The following is an 18,700-nucleotide window of genomic DNA, read 5'->3' as shown; positions in this document are numbered from 1 at the left end:
AAAAGTATTAGTACCTGGGACTTCAGCTTGATTTGGGTTTTGGCATGTCTTTGCTATTCTGACAAAATACCTGATCTCACCTCATTTTAAACTTATTTATTTACTTTTAATTTTTTTTTTTTAGTTCTCACCCGAGGATATTTTTCCATTGCTTTAGAGAGAGAGAGAGAGAGAGAGAGGGAGAGAAAGGGAGAGGGAGAGAGAAACAACGATGTGAGAGAGACACATCAGTTAGTTGCTTCCTACAGACATCCTGGCTGGGGATTGAACCTGCAACTGAGGTGTGTGCCTTTGGCCGAAGTCGAACCCAAGACCCTTCAGTCCAAGGGCTGATGCTCTAACCACTGAGCCAAACTGGCTAGGGCAACTTTTTTACTTTTTAGAGCAATGGTATTAAGGGTTAAGACTAAAACGATATACTCAACTTCAAAAGACTAAGATTCAATCTCACCAACCAGGAGAGTGAAAGCTCTGAGAGCCACTGGCGACCCCTGCTGGGCGATGCTCTTCTTTTCAAGTTTCAACACCAAAATGACTTCCTTAACTGTCCTCAACATTATCCCCCCACCCCCCACGCTTTGTTGGGTTCTATCAATGGTTATTTCTTTAGAAATTCTCAAAGGAAACTCTTATCTCTCATAACAGACAAAGCCTACCCAGTCCACTTTCAGAAACACAAGAGCTGAAAAGCTGCCCAAAGTTCAGTTCCCACAGTTGTACTTTGTATAAAACACTATGTACGGGTTGACTTTCAGCAAATCCGAACTAAAAAGTCAGAAAGCACTTGTCTAAAGAAGAAAATACAGTTGAGAACCACTTTAAAAGTACTCTTTTGAATATAAATGTTCTTATTTCCTTCATAAAGTTTTCTGTTTCTCCAGCCCACAAAGGAGAGCAATTTAAACCTACAGCCGCCTGAGGCCTGTGCAGTTACTGCTTCACCAGTTATTGTATCAGAGTTGCTTTGAAATTGCACGTTGAAGCTCTCCTCCCTTTAAATTGTTAATTAAAAAAAAAACAACACTCGCCCTGGCCGGGTGGCTGAGTTAGTTGGAGTGTTGCCCACGCACCACCAGAAGGTCACCAGTTCAACTCCTGGTCAGGGACACGCCCAGGTTTCAGGTTCATCCTGGTCAGGGTGGGTAAGGGAGGCAACCAATCGATGATTCTCTCTCACATCAATGTTTCTCTCTCTCTCTCTAAAAAAAATCAATTAAGACCCCCAATATATCCTCAAGTGAGGATTAAAAAAAAAAATGACATCAAAAAGTCGATGTGACCTTTGCACACTGGTTTGCCTTAAAATAATGTTTTTCCAAAGAAACAGTGAGTCTATAACATCACAGTAGCTGATATAAAAACAATTTTTTAATATTAAATCATTTAGCCCATGATTTTCTTAATTCACATAAATTTTCTGGATCTGTTTTACTGTACACACCGTGTAACTTTCAGACTTCAGACTTTGTTAGCACAGTACAAATGTAGGCTACAAATGCATAATATATATATATATATATTTTAAATATGTCTTCATTGATTTCAGAGAGAGGAAGGGAGAGGGAGAGAGAAACACCAATGGTGAGAGTCACTGATCGGCTGCCTCCTACTCGTCCCCAACTGGGGATCGAGCCCGCAGCCCGGGCATGTGCCCTGACCGGGAATTGAACCTCGATCTCCTGGATCCTAGATCCTCGATCTCCTGAGCCACACTGGCTGGGCAACTGCATAATATTTTTGATAAACTTTATACGTATACACTGAAAAATGTCTGCTAGGATGCCCACTCGGCTGACAGCGGTTATCCTCCGAGAAGGAGCCAGGAACGTGGGTTTCAGTTTTACTTTGTGCATCTGTTATTTGAATTTACCAACAAGCATGTGCTACTATAATATTTGCTCAGTAAAATTAAACAAATATGTAACGCAACAGTGCATAGTCTCTTCAGTTTTACCACTGGCCGCTTACAGTTGACTTACCTGGAAATAGAAATTTAGGAAGAGGATGACTAATGTGAGCATGTAGGAGGACTGGAAGATGAGGCACCCGAAGGGGAAGCCGCACGGCTTCACCACAGCGCTCATGGTGTGGGTGATGGTGAGCACGAACTGCACCTGGGGTGGCAAACGGGGCAGAGGTGAGGGGCGGGCTGAGCCCACGCCAGCCACCGGGGCGTCCGGGCCGGTGGCAATCAACTACTCTTCCTCCCTAAATTTGGCAGGAATACAACAAGAAAATGCAAAAACAGCCCACTATCCTACCCAGAAATCTCATTTGAAGTTATATTAGTAAGTAATTAGAACTGCTCACTTAATTGCTCATTAATTTTCTCATGAAAAGTGGCAGTTGAAACGATTTAATATCGACATTAATTTTAGAAGTATTCGTCTACATTTCAAAGCAAGGAATAAGCTAATTACGTATACAGAGTGTGTCTTAGCATGCAAAGCTTCATTCTTAAAAGGCCATTTTTAGAGAAAGACAGGCAGCTTCGTCGCCCACGGAAAGCCTCTGGCCTCTGAGAAGGCCGGGACTGCTGCGGCCTGGCCCCGCCCACGCGAGTCCTTAGGAGCCTCAGGGAGGAGAGCTGAAAGGAGGCGGACGTACCAGCTGGGCCTGCGTGAGGTATTTCTTCCACCAAAGGTACTTGTGCATCGATGGAAACACAGACAGTCCATAGTAGGAGTACATCAGAATGTGGATGAAACTGTTCAGAGTGGGTCCAAAGAAACCTGCGAAAGCACCACACAGAAATCACTGCCCTTCCGGAGAGTAAGGCTGTTCACTGTGTCACGCGAGGCCCTTCCTGCTCGGCACAGGGATGAGTAACGACCGGCGCTGACAGTCCACGCGGATGAGCTTCCTGATCTCTGAGCCGTTACTCCAGGACTCACAGGGTCACCTGGATAGAGGGACTAGCCCAGCGGGGCCACCCAACCCGGTAACTCCCGATCTGCAAAGGTTTCACTGTCCCTTTAACCCATTACTGTCCGCTAATGGGGAGGAAAACATGTTGACTTAAAGCCGACGGCAGAACTTGTTTGAGACAGAAGTGCCTGCTGTAGCCAAACCTCCGATGAGCCATTCTGAGGGTAGCACATGGCTGAAGGGGCTGCTCAACGGTCAAAAAAACAGGTCGCTCTTCATAATTAAGTAAATAAAATCTACCTGAAAGGGACCCAAGAACCAGCAGATGCGGGGAAGGTGCGAGAATACGGGGGAGAGAGAAGGGCCTCAGGATGAGAAAAGGCTGGGACTGAGGAGAGATGGGCCATCTCCTGGACTAAGGACAAAGAATATCTAGAGCCGAATTTTAGGGTGTCTGCTGTGTTGAAGCACTCCCCCAAGCCCTGCCGTCATCTCCATGAAGTGTTCCCAACCTGCCATCAGCGGGTGCAGGGTATTTCAGGACACCTAGGGGAAGGGATTAAGTTTTATGCTGGCCAACTAAGGGTCGCAAAGATAGAGTGTAGGAGGTAAGATGTCAGAGATGGATTATTCGTTGGAAACAGGGAACTCACTACTGTGAGGATTAAATCCGTCGGTGTCGGGTGCTTACTAGTGCACACTCTGTGCTGGGTACTGTTCTATGCGTTAGCCCAGGGTCCAGAGGCTGGTCTATGAGGGATCAATCGCATGGTAAGAGACTATGGAGCTAGCGACCCCCTATTAGCTATGTCCCCTTGGATATGTTACTTTGACTTTGCAAATTTTGATTTTCTCACCCAGAAAATGGGTATAATAATTATCTCTTAAGGTTGTGGTAGGATTGAGATATTATAATACTATATAAACTAAAAGGCACTGCACATGTGTTGGTTAATTAATCAATTTAAATTCTCTACCCTGGTTTCCCAGTCCTAGAGGCCTGAAGAGATAAATGCAAATTCACAAATAAGACACAAGGAGTAACACCGCGCACCCAGCGAGGCCTTGGGAAACACTGGCTGGAATAACTTGGAGGGGCCCTTGAATTTATATGAAAACACAAATAGAGTTTTAGAGTACCAAGTACCACAAGATTTGTGATTTTTTTTCTACCAACCTGAGTTGTCATTTTCATCAATTAAAAATTAGTTGCTGCTTAAAATTTTTATAATATTCTAGATGGACTAGAAATGGTCACACACATAGTTCTATGTATTTACCCAGCGATTATTTGAGACTCGCTGTCATATGCTTAGAAACTGTTGACAATCATAAAAATACTTAATCTTCATCACTGTCCTTTGGTGTTGACTATGGTCTATATATTGACTACAGTGTAAGTCTATTAGGGTCTTAATCACTAAACTCAGGAAACCAGATCCTGACAGGCTGGGAAAGGCGTGCCCAGCACCCTCTGCCCACTGCACCCCAGCAACACCCTTCTTCACACTGTGGTGAGTTTGCATCTTCGCAGCCAGGTGTAGTCCAAATCTGGTGTTTAAAAAATCTCATCTCTACAAAATCTTAAATCCAAGGACAAGATCATTCTAAGTTTTATCTGTTTTGACTTTTCATAGAATATTCTTTAGGTATAAGACAATATCAAATAGAAAGTACTTTTCTCTAGCCCAGGGTTTCTCCAATTGTGAGTCATGATGAACCCTTTAGTAAATCAACGCAGTGTGACTGCCATCAGCTTTTTGAAAAAGTGAAATAGAATTTTAAAAAAATTAATGGAGCCAGGTTAAAGATTGTCTCATGAAATTTTTGTTTCATTCAAAATATGTACATATGAATGAATGGGTGTGATGTGAAACATATTATATTGTAGTTCTTAGTAAAGAAAACGAGCCAATGCTCTGGTGGGTCGGCAATGCGGCTTCAGTTTTTCGGAGTGGAAAACAACCCCTACAAGTTGAAATGACTCAATCTGTACCACGGCAAGTGGTGACTGTGGAAGGTGCTATACTTAGTTCTTCAGCCCCAGGTACTGGGGTAGAACTGCTCCAGCCAGGATATGTGCTTCTGGCCATTGGATATTTGGTGCACTGAAAAGAAAATATTTTTAAAACGTAAGGTAATACTCAGACTTTGCCAGTATCAGAGACCAGAAATGAAGAGCCACTGACAAACACATGCATCCCCATGCGACACAGCTGCTATGCCATGGCCCCTTGTCAACACAAGAGACGTGCTAGAGGTCTTGCAAGATCCATTACATAGAACTGGGAAGTTAAGAAAAGTCACTTACTTTGCCCACAAGGTATCCAGTTCAAAACACACCACCAGATGTTAAACATAGAGGCATGATGATATACGTGAAGGAAAGTAATCTGGCTGGTTTTTTTCCGCAAAACAAAGAAAATCGTGTCCAGGAACTCTATTAATTTGGAGAAGTAGTACCACCACAACACCTTGGCTACCTGTAAACATTTTAAAGTGGGAAAAATAAAAGGTGAGCAATGGAAAAGTGCCTGTGATGCCCTCCCTCCCTCTAGCATTCAGTGTCCTGTGCTCCACCAGCGTGCATTTGTCAGGCTAACAAAAAAGCATCCGCCTGGGTCTCTGCCTCCCATTTCCCTCATTCCCAGCGATCCAACCTACTCTGGTATCATCTTTCCAAAATACATGTCTGGTCCAACTACTCCTCTGCACCTACAACCAATGCATACTCCTTAAAACCACCTTCTCTGGAACTCTGCCTCTCCTTTCTCAGGCTGAAGCAACTGCTTCTTCATTTATATTCCTAAATTACTTTATGCCTCTATTTTAATAACCACAATAGGGTGTAGTCAGTGTTATGAGTCTATCTTTTCCAACAGATTGGCAATCACTTGAAGACACAGACTGCCTCCCCTTTGCCCAGGGCCTCGCACTCAACAGATCACTACTGTTGGTTAAGCTATTTCACTTTTTATCTAATGTACATGTTTTGTCTCTTAAAACTATACCACTCAAGAGCAGTCTACTACTTCTTTCATGTCTCTTCCTCAGAAGAAAAGATTCAAAATCAAGATGCTTTTCTACCTCACTGATCACCACTCCCCTTCCCTCCGAATCCCTCAGCACTGGCATGTAAACACAGAGGAGACACTATAACAGGAACTCTGAAATTAGAATACATGCTCTCAGTTTACTTCTCAAGAAGGTGTGGTGGCTTCCATCTTAACGTTTCAGGTAACAATAAACCTTCAAAAATATTAATACTCAAACTGTCCCATATTCAGCAGTGGGAGTCTTTTCCAGGAGGCTCCTAGATCTTTTGTCAAGACTCTAGCAATCTTGGGTATTTCCCTTGCTCTCTGTCACAGAGAGGTCCTGGATTCTTTCCAGATACCAAAAATTGCCAGATTCTCTAAGAACCTATCCCTTCTGGTGGAAAATTATAGTATTTAGAGAACACAATCTGAGGATTCACTGCTCATTGTACTGGTTGTCACAGACTGACTAGGCCTTTTCTATACAGAGAGCTAAAAACAGGTTTGTTTTAGAAAGAATAAAGCTGGTTCTGATATTTCTAATTTGAATCTATGATTATGGCATTTCATTTAACTTTTTTATTGATATCTGTTTTATGTTCAAATGTTAGTTGTAATGGTATTAACATCACTGTATACTCACTTTACCCTACAGTGTACTTATAAGTTTCAGAAAAGCAATACCGATATTTTTATTAATAGCAACCAAAAAAATTACTGAATACTGTTAACACCTTGCTGACCTGTCACAAGTATACACGTGTTTCTGTGTCCGGATATCACTGACCAGTCACGAGATAACTTGTGTCTCCACTTACATTAATTTAAGTAATTTTATTTTATTAAAAAAATTTAAAAAACACATATCTTTATTGATTTCAGAGAGAGGAAAGGAGGGGGGGAGAGAGATAGAAACATCAATGATGAGAGAGTCATTGATCGGACACCTAGCCCGCAACCCGGGCATGTGCCCTGACCGGGAATCGAACCCCTGGATCCACAGGTCGATGCTCAGCTGCTGAGCCAGGCCCGGCTGAGCAATTTAAGTAATTTTAAACACCTTGCTGACCAAAGCGGCCAGCCACATGGGCAAGTTCTGGCTGAAATAGCCGGTCAGCAAGTTAAGATATATCTTATTAGTGATGTCGTCAAAACACTGGATTTTAATGTTACTTGAAATAATTCTTCTTTGGGTGGTTATGTCACCAACTTAATATATAGGTATATTCATTTATTTTAGTTTATTTCCAAGTTTTCTGGGGGAAGCTGCCCTGCTTTCTTTTTAGATTTAATTTTGTTTTATAATTATGCAAAACACTCCAAAGCCAAATGCAATACAGTGCACATTCAGAGGGGTCTAGCTTCTATCCTGTCCCCTCTGCCCTGTTCCCTGCCCCGGAGGAAACCTCTTTGCTTTTCGCTTATTCTGCCGTTGTTTCTTTTTAGAAGCGTCAGAATGCACACACATATTCACATCCTTTCTCGCACAGAGGTACAGTATGCACACAGGGTTACCCAGGTTGTGTCTTCTCGCTCAGCCGTATCTGAGGCGATTCCGTGACAGTACAGAGACCTCCTTGCTCATGCTGAAAGGGACCATCCCAGGGACGCACCACGGTTCGTTCAGTGTCCCACAGGTGGGCATTTGGGAAGCATTTTTGTCCTCAGACATTTCTATCAGAACTCTATCGGAGTTCCTTTCTGATCTAGCCCGGCCCCAGCCCCACACCCACAAGGAGAAAGCCTTCCCTCCCGCTCAGTGAGCGACAGTTACAGGTGGCCCAGTGGCTTCTGACTCACCCGGACATCGGCCTCCCCGGCACTGGCAAGGTCCTGACACTGCAGGTTGTAGCCTCCTTCCCAACTGGACAGAATGAGCTGCCAACGAAACAGAAAGGCGGAGGGGTCAACACAAGAATTTGGATAAAAACAAGTCCCCATTCATGTTTTTAACTGGCATCTGTTCGAGACTTGAGTAGAAACTTCCCAGAATTTGACTTTGCTTCGATCCTGTCCTCAAACACTTATTATCAAAGCGTTTAATTCTTGCTGTGAAATGATATCGGTGGTGAGAGTCCTTAGGTAATGTAATTTACTTCTAGCATTTTTTTCTTTTTAAATTAAATCTAAAAAGAAACAGAATTTAGCTATCATTTGAGTAACAAAATATTTTGTGTAAGGAATTACATGGTTGTATATTTCCACAAGCAAAATGTAGAATTAAATGTAAACAAACATGAGGAAACGACACTAAAATTTTAATAGTACTCTATATTGGCTTATACATAAATATTTACCTTATTTGATCATCTCAATGATTTTATGAAGTACGTATTTAGTATCATTTAGCAGATATGAAAACTGGGCTCAGAAAGGCTCTTATGCCAGTGCTTCGTTCTACGCTGCGTGGCAATCAAGCGTCCGTGTGACTATAACCGATTAATGTCTATATTAATGTCTATGTTAATGTCTGTAAACACGAAGAGCTCCATGAAATCCATGCCTTTTTCATTCATCTTTGTATCTATAGTTCCCTGCTCGATGCCTAGCACATAAAAAGTACTCAGTAAATACTAAGTAAGTGATTTCTTCAAGATTACATGGCTAGAAAGCAGAGGAACAGTGGTCGGAACTCAGGCCTTTCAGGCCCTTATCTAGTGTTCTTTCCACACACAAAAAACACCTTTTTATTCTTTGTGGAAAATTCTACAAAAGAGGTTTTCTCCTTTCCTTCCCACTATTACTGAAGAAAGGTAAAATTCTAGAATGGGAGGCATTTGGCTGTGATTTGCATAAGGAATTATATGCTAACGCCCACTCTCGGCTGCCTATCAGAAGCGTGCAGAGGCCAGAGCTGCTTAACTGCACGCACAGAGCGGGAGGGACGCTAAGGAACTGAACAGGAGAGGTGAGCCACTAAACACATTTAGAACATTTCAGAATCCTTGCCTTTACTCCACTACCCTGACTTACCTCTTTTCTTCTAACCTAATTGCCTTTCAGTTAGCACCACCGTAATCACGGATTACCAGGATAAGTGGGTCCAGTGAGAGTAAAGAGGCTGGATTTCCTGCTGGGATCTATTTATTACAAGTCAGTGATCCCCTGAGGCCCCTGGGCTTTATGCTCCTGGTGCTCAAGGGGGAACCAGTGACAGGCTACAGGGGGTCTAAAAGTCCTAGAAGTATACGTAAATTTTTGTGTGCTGGAGCATTTTTCAAATAAGAAAGCTGTTTAACATTGTGCAGGAAGGTTAATTATAAACCTCTATGGTCAGGCTGCAGCTCTGCAGTCAGGGGCTCTAAGTCTCTTCACTGTATCCTAACAATACGGCAGTGGGAGAGGACAGGCCATACTCTGTTACCCCAGGACATCTCCTGCTTCAGTCAGATTTATCCAGGCCACCCTCACCCCTGTGCCACCTGACAACTTAACAACTAAACAGCAGAATTAGGCAGCCAACCTGCAGGAGGTTCTCTCTGCTTCACCACGAACCATTCCAAATGCCCCGGCTGGGTTGGTGCGCGGGAGCCACCCAACCTCTGCGCTGAAGGGACAGGCTTAGCCCTGAGGCGGCTGCTCCAAAGTGCGTCCAGCATCCACTGGCTTCCCCCATCTCCCCCGCCCAATCCAGGCCGCTAGCAGCCGATGACTGCTGTACCACAACCATATTCTAACTGCACTCTGCTTCTGTTCTTGTCCCGCAACTCACTCACATAGTCCATTCTCGTGTAGTGGCCAGAATAATCTGTTTTAAAAGGGAGATCCCATCGCTCCCCTCATTAAAATCCTCCAGGGGTTTTCCATTATACTTAGAATAATAAGCGGAATGCCTTACGAGGCCCTACTTGATCTGCCGTATCCCACCTCCCCTTGAATCCTCTCCTGTCCCCCGTGTCCTTGCCACGTTGTTTCTCTGTATGGGCCTTGAACGCCCAAGCTCGTTACTGCCTCAGAACGTGACACTCGCTGTTCCTCCTTCATGAACACACTCGCCCCAGATCTTTAGATGCCTGGCTTACTTCCATCATTCAGTCTCAGCTCAAATATCACCTCCTTCCAGAGGTGTTCCTGCCCCACCACCAGCCATCACCCTTCAATGCACTAGGGCAGCGATTTTCAACCTTTTTCATCTCATGGCACGTAAACTAATTGCTAAAATTCCGCCGCTTACCAAAAATATATTTTTTGCCAATCTGCCAAAAAAAAAAGTGTAATTTTGATTCATCCGCACCGGATGGCTATTGTGTTGGCTGCTGTCATTTTTATACTTGACAATCTAAGGGAAGAGAGAACAGTCAGATGTTGCACGCTTTAAAAGCTCTTGCTGCGGAGTGGTTGAAAATCACTGCACTAGGGTAAAGGCTGTGTTGCAGAATCTAGAACAGAATCTGACATAGTGAAGGAACTCAATACATATTTATTGAAAGAGTTAATAATTTTAGCAATAATTTCCTGGACTAAGCAAACATCTGACCAGGGCATAACAAGTCAGTAAGGTTAACTCAAATTATCATTTGACTGATGTCTATGAAATGTACCCCAAAAGTGTCAAAGAAAACACCTATGCCCGCCCTGAAAGAGGTTACAGTCGGAGGCGGTGAGGAGGCAATGGGTAGCAGTGACTCTGAACCAAGAGATATGAAAGTGTGAGAAGAGAAACTGGACAGAACTCGTAGTAGGAAGTGAGCTCCGTGCAGAGTTCTCCCTAAAAGACAGGCACCACTTACTTGGCTGTTCAAACACTACCCTGTTGTTCCTGTTTCTGCTGATGTGACTAATACTCACTTTAAGATGTATGAAGCCTTTTCACACGTACTGACTCCTGCTTGTGCTTGTCTGTGAGCATCTGAGTGCAGAACCCGCTCCGTCTCTGTATCCACTTGGCAGCACCTCCCAAGTGCTCACTGCATGCTGGCTGAACCGAACTGATCAACCCCAACATCTCCCTCATGAGTTCAGTTGGACAAATACCATATCGCAGTCTCAGAGATGAACTGCCTAAGGTCAGAGAGCCTGGGAACCTCCTCTAAATCACAGAGGAAGTGACAGACGACGCATGAATTTGGACCTCCTGACTCCACCACACCGAAGCTTCCAGAGGGTTGGGGCTGGATCTCCTGATACAGCTGCTGCCTCTGACAACAATCCAATGACGAGTGTCTTTCCCTTTGTTATACAGGGAAACCAACCCCATAAATTACTATCTCGCAAGCTCATCAGTGAACCAAAATTCACCTAGTAGAGAACCTAAAATAAAACTTCCCCTTTCAGGGTCAGGTAAATCAGTGAGCACCTATGTGTATGATTTAGACCTGTCCGCATGGCTTTCCTGACCCCAAACCCCACCCATCTTCTGCACTCTGACGGATGCCCCAAACTCCATGATTAGAATTTTATTACAGTCCTTTTAGGTAATGGTTGTTTACCGTTATTAGAATGGTGAATTTCAGACTAATGCACAGATTAAACTCTACAGGTGAGACAACCTGTTTTTTAGGTAAGCAATTATTTATTTTTTTAGAGTTCAAGGGCACCAGGAAGGCAGCTATACTTGTGCCATCAATAGCCATTTATAATTAATAATGATTTTATCCTAACTTTTCCCTAAAAAAATTTTATGTTTACCTCCCTCCCTCTCCCCCTTCCCCGCCCCCTCTGTCAGGTCTGAGATTGTATAGGCAGGATGATTATTTTTTTCTTGTCAAATACGTGGGTTTGGCACTTTACAAAGGCCGGGGGAGCACGCGCTGTAAGGAGGGGGGAGCTGGAGCTGAACTGCAGTCGGCTCAGGTCTCCCGAAGTCAGCCCAGGCCTCCCGAAGTCAGCGCTGAGAAGCGGCTGGCCCACCGTCAGCAGCCCAGGGGTGCGGGCGGTGTTCTTCAGGGGAGTGTGTTTGTATTTCAGCCAGACTAACTGCATTTGCTATTTGATTCTGAAAGTGCTCTGTTGCTCAACAGCCGTCTATTCTCTGGCCAATCATGTAACTTATCTAAGCCTCAGCATCATAATCTGTAAAAGGAGAAAATGATTACATATGATCTTTAAACGCCCAATCACATCTAACTGATTTTAAATTGCAACGAGACCAAGGACTAAAGAAATAGGCCTAAATTTGGAAAAGAAAAATTCAGGTTGGAAACAGGCCTCTGGGGCTCTCGGAAGGAACACTATGGAAAGCTGGAACAGGGTCTCGAGATGGTAAAGAACAGCGCTGAGGGCCACCTCGGGTCGCTCTGGGTGCCGGGTGCGGCGGCTCCTGAAAGCCTCCCAACGGTGGGCGCCAGGCGGGCGGCACCGGCACTTACCTCCACCAGCATGTACATGGAGAGAAGTGTGATCCCGAGGTTATACAAGGTGAGGATACTCCTGAGGGAGAGAGCAGGTCTGTTCTTCATGTACTTGTTACCCAGCCATATTGAAAGCAGATACATGACAGTAAGAGAAAAGGTAGGGAGGTAAGAGTCCAGCATGAACCATCCTCTGACTCGAGAATCTGAAAAGAAACAGAGCCGGTGAGAATCCTGAAGGAAACGCTCCGTTCAGTCACGAGGTGTTGGCACATACGTGTCAGTTGCACATGCTAAATACAATAGGAGACACGACGACACTGCATTGGGCCACCGTTCGGAAGAAGAAGCCAGTTGGGGCTGGGACGGTGAAGGAAGTTTTCATGCGCAGACGGCGTCGGTCGAATGCTGAATGACAGGCAGTTGACGAAGGCGGGAAGAATCAGTCCTAGAATGTCTGCTTTGGAATAGCTGCTGTTTGTTTACGCTAACTCAGTAAATGTGAAGTATGTTATGCCATTTTACAGATAAATAAACAGCCCAGAAAGCTTGAGTAACTTGCCGAAGGCCGTACAACAGTGGGCAGCAGGGTCGGGATTCGAATTCACACCCGCCGCCAGCCCGGCCTACCTTGCTGCTGCCGCCAGGGAGAAGTTTCCAGGAGGCAGGAGAGAAAGGGTATTGATACTGTACCCTATTTCCTAAAACCCAGAACTTGCCTGGGATCACTGTGCAGCAAACCAAGAGTGGGTTCAGAGTTCAGCTGGTCCAAAGAGAGCAAGGAGGTTTCAGAGTGGCAAGCGTGAGAGCGGAGACAGTGAAAGCAGAGCCTCGGCGCCGGTGCTTCAGGACCGAGAGCAGAAAACAAGACCAAGGACCCAACTCTGGGTACAAGTCCTCAGTACAAACAGCCAGAGGCAAGAACCTAGATACCTCAAGTGTTCCTCGCTCTGGAGAGTGAAAATTTAAAAACCCAAATAAAACACACATAATAGATCTATAATAGAATGAGCAGCGCCTGAAAATAACTGTAGGCATAAAATGATTCTTGTTCTCTATTTTGTTGTTTAAATAAAGAAAATGAGTGAGCTCAGAATTATAAAATGGCCTGTAAAGAGCTGGAAGGAGCTGCTTTCTCCCGCGGTAACGCCCTTTTCTAGGCCTCCGCGGCGCTCCCAGCCTCCGACTCTTTCTGCTCCACCCCACCCTGTCCCCCAGCCTGTCCTCAAACCGCCCACCCTCCAGAGCCGCTTCTACGGAAAGTGTCCTTTCGAGCTCTGCCCATCACTTATCCTGTCCACGTCTCCCATCTGCAAGAAGGACAGAACAGGGAAGAAAGGACCACTGAGGTGACCGGCTGCCTTTCACAGACCAGCTCGCCGCTACGTCCCGAAGGCGGGCTCCGTGCCCCCCTATGGGTACCTCCACGTGGGACTCGGCTGGTCCCTTCAGGTCCTGCCTTCCGAAGGGGGCCGCTTCCCGCTGCTCCTTCTAACTACAGCTCCTCCGCAGCAAAAAACAGTGACCGTCTCATAGCCTATGTGACTCCGGCTACATTTACTGAGCACTAATTCTGTGTCACACACTGTTCTAAAGCCTTTTACATGCATTAACTTACTTAGTTCTCAAAGCAATCTTCGTATATAGGGGGTATTTTTAATAGCGTCATGAGATATAATTGATACCCAGACTCCTGCACGTATTTAATGGGTACACGCTGATGAGTTTGGACATGCAAACACCTGTGGTGCTGTCGTCACAGTCAGGGTAACAGACATACTATTGTTATCCCCAGTTTACATCTGAGAAAGATTGAGTTACAGGGGGTAAAAACTTAAATAACTGCGCTAAACTGCTACCCCACCTCCTGTTATGATGCTATGGGTTGAGCTGTGTCCCCCACAAAGATATGTTCAAGTCCTAACTCCTCGTGTCTGTGATTGTGAGCTTATTTGGAAATCAGGGTTTTTGCAGACGTAATCAAGTTAAGAAGAGGTCACACTGGATGGGGGTGGGTCCCGACCAGGTGACTGGTGTCTTTATAAGAGGAGGTTTGGATTCAGGAACACAGAGAGGACACTCTGTGAAGATGGAGCAGAGATTGGAGTGATGCATCTACAAGCCAAGGAAGGCCAAGGATTGCTGGCAACCCCAGAAGTTAGGAGAGAGGCATGGGACAGATTCTCCCCTAGAACCTTGGAGGGAGCACAGCCATGCCAACATCTTGATTTCAAATCGGTAGCATCCAAAACTGTGAGACAATAGGCTGCTGTGTGCTAAGCCATGTGGTTTGTGGTACTTTGTTACTGCAGCTGTAGGACACTAATACCCATGGTTTACTCGATGGCTTTCCAATGTCTCAGATGTGCTACTTGTACCTTCTCAACTACAGTATACACTCCATGAGACAGAGACTAGGTGTTATATTTCTATTCTGTCTCATTTATAACTTATACTCGTGTAGTGCCGAGTTGAGAGGAAACAGTTATTAAATATATACTAATTGGGACACTGAGTCAAGCACATATTGCAAAATGAGTATAGCACCTGAAGTTTTTGCTTTCTTATGTCATGGTCCTATAAATATTTGCCGCAGCTGTTACAGAGGACCATAACTGATCCAACCAGAAGATGGGAGCAAATCACTGTAAGAACATTACTATCTTTGGGACTTGAGAAGTGTTAGCTTTGCATCTGACTCAGGTATTTGCCAGAACAACATTCCTTGATGGTACTAAATGCTGTAGGTAAAATGAGAGAAGGCCTGGGGACATCTAGCAGCTTACCAGGTGGCTGCTAGTAAACATAAGCTTGTGTCACTTTTAGAAAGGGGACAAAGATTGGCGATGGCCTAGATGCCACTGTGGAAGTCAACTGATCCAGTCGTCGAATGCCAACCTTACAGTCTCTTTGCTACAAAGGAAACGCATGAAAATGACCAAAGCTGAGTAAACAACTGTAATCCTATCCTTAACTGAACCCATATCCACATCATTCCAGATCACGATGACCTTACCGATGGCAAAGTTCAGTGTGAAGTTGGCTCAGAGAGACTGTTACTTAACTCTCTAGGGGAAGTGTCCAAAAGAAAGCCACGGCCACCAAGAAACCCCGCATTACGCCTAAGTCAAGCTCATGCCCTCCACACTACGCACTGCAGCTGTAAGGCAGAGACACAGACACTAAGGTGGGCGCAGGATACCGGTATCCAACCCTGCCTGTCCCACCAGGTCATCACAAGGACAAAATGGGAAAACAAAACACAATCAAGACTGTGTGAAAGTATTTTTAAAAAAGTTCTATACAATCACAGGTATCAAAACTGTGAGCCTGGCTGGGCATGGCTCAGCAGTTGAGCATCGGCCTAGGATCCAGGCGATCGGGGTTCGATTCCCGGTCAGGGCACATGCCCGGGTTGTGGGCTCGATCCCCAGTTGGGGGCATGCAGGAGGCAGCCAATCAATGACTCTCTGATCATTGATGTTCCTATCTCTTTCTCTCCCTCTCCTTTCCTCTCTCTGAAATCAATAAAGATATATTTAAAAAAAAGAATAGAAACTGGAGAGTGGTCTAAATAATCTCTAAGTGATTCTTTTTAAAGATTTTAAGAAACAGAAAAACCTCCTCATCACATACCCCGCGACACATACCCCAATAGTGCTGAGGAAATAATCTGTAGATTTTTCACAGCTTTGTGATCCAGCGAGGCTCACATGCTGCTTGGAATTTATTCATTCAGTTGGAAAAGATATAGTGCCTTATATGTTCCTGGAACTCATGAGCACTGGAGAGGAGTCACGGTTCCTGTGCTCATGGGGGAAAGAGCCATTAATAACAGTAAAGTATACGAAGGAAGTAAACAGAGCCTGAGCTAGAGTATAACGAGGGGCCTGCTTTCGAGGGGCAAGTCCCCTGGCATCTCTGTTAGGGAGAAAGGTAACATTTAAGCTGATGCCTGCAGTGCGATAGCCGAAGGGGCCCACTATCTTGGAGGGTGGATTAGGACACAGTGGGGAGGAATTCTAGGCTCAAGGAAGAGCATATGGAAGACATTTATATATTGGAGGAAGTAAAGACATCAGAGGTGGGCGTGAGTGGGAGAGGAGCACTGAGTGTGGGGAGAGCTGGGGCTAGATGAAACAAGGGGAGGTAGTCCATATAAGAAAGTTGGATTTTGTCTGAAGGGCACTATGAATATTACGCTAGAGGACCACTTACTATGACTTAGGCTTTTAAAGTATCATCCCAGCTGATATTTACTAAGTGATTGGAAGAGGGGAGACTAGTTAGGATAACTTACAACCCCTCAGTGCTGAGTTGAGAGGAAGGAGTCTTTAAATATATGTCAACCGGCACGTTGCAGTCGTGTAAGTGACCAAGGATGGAGGAATGACTGAGACTCGAAATGACTGAGTGTAGACGCTCAACCTAACTGACCCGGGCAGAGGAAGCCCACACATGTAAGGGCGGAAAGACTACATATGACTGCATGGGAGGAGGGTGGGAGGTGAGTGGGCGGGGAGCGAGGAGAGGAGTAGCATGCGTTTAGAAGGAAGGCTACAACTTACTTTGGTAGCCAGTTTTTGGTAACTTTGGTAGCCAGAGAGACACCAAAGGAAAGTATTGCGCTGCATTCCAGTCCTGCCTCCTGCTCCCAGTACTTTAATTTTTAGGAGGACCGAGGCCTCCGGGAAGTTCTGGGAGAAGCATGTCAGAGGTGACAGAGGTTAAGTCTCTATATCAGGTGGGGAACATCTGGCCCACAGGCTGTATGCCCCCAAAATCATTTGGTCTGGCCTGTCAAGGCAACTGCAGGCAGGGCTGGAAGTTCAATAAATCTAGGAGCTCTTTTCATAGCTATTTTTTAACGCAATAATTTTGTATGGCCCACAAATGACGTTATAAATATCCAAATGGCCCTTGGCAGAACAAAGGTTCCCCACCCCTGCTCTAAACATTAAGTACCACATTATTTTCAAGACATGGAGGAATAAGCCTCTTCTATAACAAAACACTGTGTTCCTTGTATATTAAGTTCTTGAGTAGCTCACTCACCTCGAGGTCCAAACATATTGTCCAAAAATGCATTGATTTCATCATCAAAAGCCTTTAGAAGCTCCTGAAACGATAAAGAAAAAAATTATTCAAGTGGGTTTTTTGGAAACTCTCAAAACAAATCATTATCAACAACATGCAGTTGGCAGAATATTCAACGGTCCTGGGTTCAAGGATGTTTGACTACAAAAATTTCAGGAATGTGAACCAGTAAATGTGGCCTCATTTCTCACAGGCTTCTGAAGATTTGGAAGCAAACAATTCCTCTTTCATTTCCTTAGGCAAGAGGAGTTCTGAAAACAGGCTTGGTACATTTAAACGTGGAAGGGCTATTGGCCTTAATTCCATTTCCCTTTACAATGCTAAGTGGTATAAGCGTTTCCATAAATAACTTCTATTGTTGCAGTTAACAAGTTGTGTGCAAGCAACAGGGAAGTCTACACCTATAGAATATAATGTAATTATTAAATGAAAATTCAGCTGAATTGTATTTCACGCAGCAGAATGTAAAGCTTTCAAGGGGACTTCCTTTTCAAATAAGGAAATTAAGTGTTATAGCTATTTTTTTCCATTACCTTTATATTTGTTTGTTTTCAAAACTTTTTCACACATTAACAGCTATTTAATATTACAGCAAACAGTGTCACTAGGGTACATCAGATTAATTACTGCCACTTTAATCAGATTCAGATTGGGACTGGAGGAATTCTGTTAAGAATCTTAAGGTTGCCCTAGCCGGCTTGGCTCAGTGGTTAGAGCGTCAGCCCGCAGAACGAGGGGTCAATGTGTCAGACTGACTTTTGCTGCTCTTAGAATAGGGCAGATCTGTCTAGATCTCTTGTTCCTGAGGAAAATGCGTTAACCTCACTGACGTACCCACCTTCATAACAAATACCAATGAAATCTCTCTTTCACTGCCACACCCACCCACCCACAAGTGTTTAAACTTTTTCAGTTTGTTTGCTAAGGTTCAAAATCCATTTTCCAACATCTGTAGATCTAAGAACACTCTAATTAAAGGTCACAAAGATTCTGTTCTTTCTACAATCTTGCAAAAATGCAGTCATAGTGGAAGAAGTGAAGGAATAAAAGTGAGTGAGGGAGGACATGAAGAGGGAGCAGAGAATGAGGAGAGTGAGTGAGAAGGGGCATCCATTTTTCAGCCATTAATCTACGGATTCACGACCAGCTGTCTAAACGCTCCTTTCTGCCAGCACCACGTTAGAGGCTGAAATACAAAGCGAAGTGAGGCGGGCCCTTAGCTTCACACAGGAGAGTAGAGAAGTAAACCAATAATTACCTAGTGTCTTAAATGTGGCGAGAGAGGTTTACAGGGATGTGCCATAAGAACCCAGAGGGAGGAAATATCATTCAGCCATAAAAAAGAAGGGAATCTTCCCATTTTGACAACATGAGTGGACCTCGAGGGCATTACGCTAAGTGAATAAA

At 44.5% G+C, this 18,700-nt stretch overlaps 1 protein-coding gene across 1 annotated transcript in view; it reads right to left on the bottom strand.

Annotated features, from left to right (window-relative positions):
- Positions 1-18,700, bottom strand: part of ELOVL2 (ELOVL fatty acid elongase 2) — a 61,411-nt gene that overhangs the window by 1,398 nt on the left and 41,313 nt on the right. The window contains exons 2-7 of the mRNA XM_081145143.1: positions 17,252-17,315; positions 12,215-12,402; positions 7,707-7,784; positions 5,180-5,351; positions 2,608-2,732; positions 1,980-2,114 (exon numbers count right to left, since the gene is read on the bottom strand). Coding sequence (XP_081001269.1) covers positions 1,980-2,114; positions 2,608-2,732; positions 5,180-5,351; positions 7,707-7,784; positions 12,215-12,402; positions 17,252-17,315 — 762 coding nt within the window. The remainder of the gene's footprint in view (positions 1-1,979; positions 2,115-2,607; positions 2,733-5,179; positions 5,352-7,706; positions 7,785-12,214; positions 12,403-17,251; positions 17,316-18,700) is intronic.

This window comes from Miniopterus schreibersii (genome assembly GCF_964146895.1).
Source record: "Miniopterus schreibersii genome assembly, chromosome: 8".
In the NCBI taxonomy this organism is placed as follows: domain Eukaryota; kingdom Metazoa; phylum Chordata; class Mammalia; order Chiroptera; family Miniopteridae; genus Miniopterus; species Miniopterus schreibersii.
This window is presented reverse-complemented; position numbering and strand designations above follow the sequence as displayed.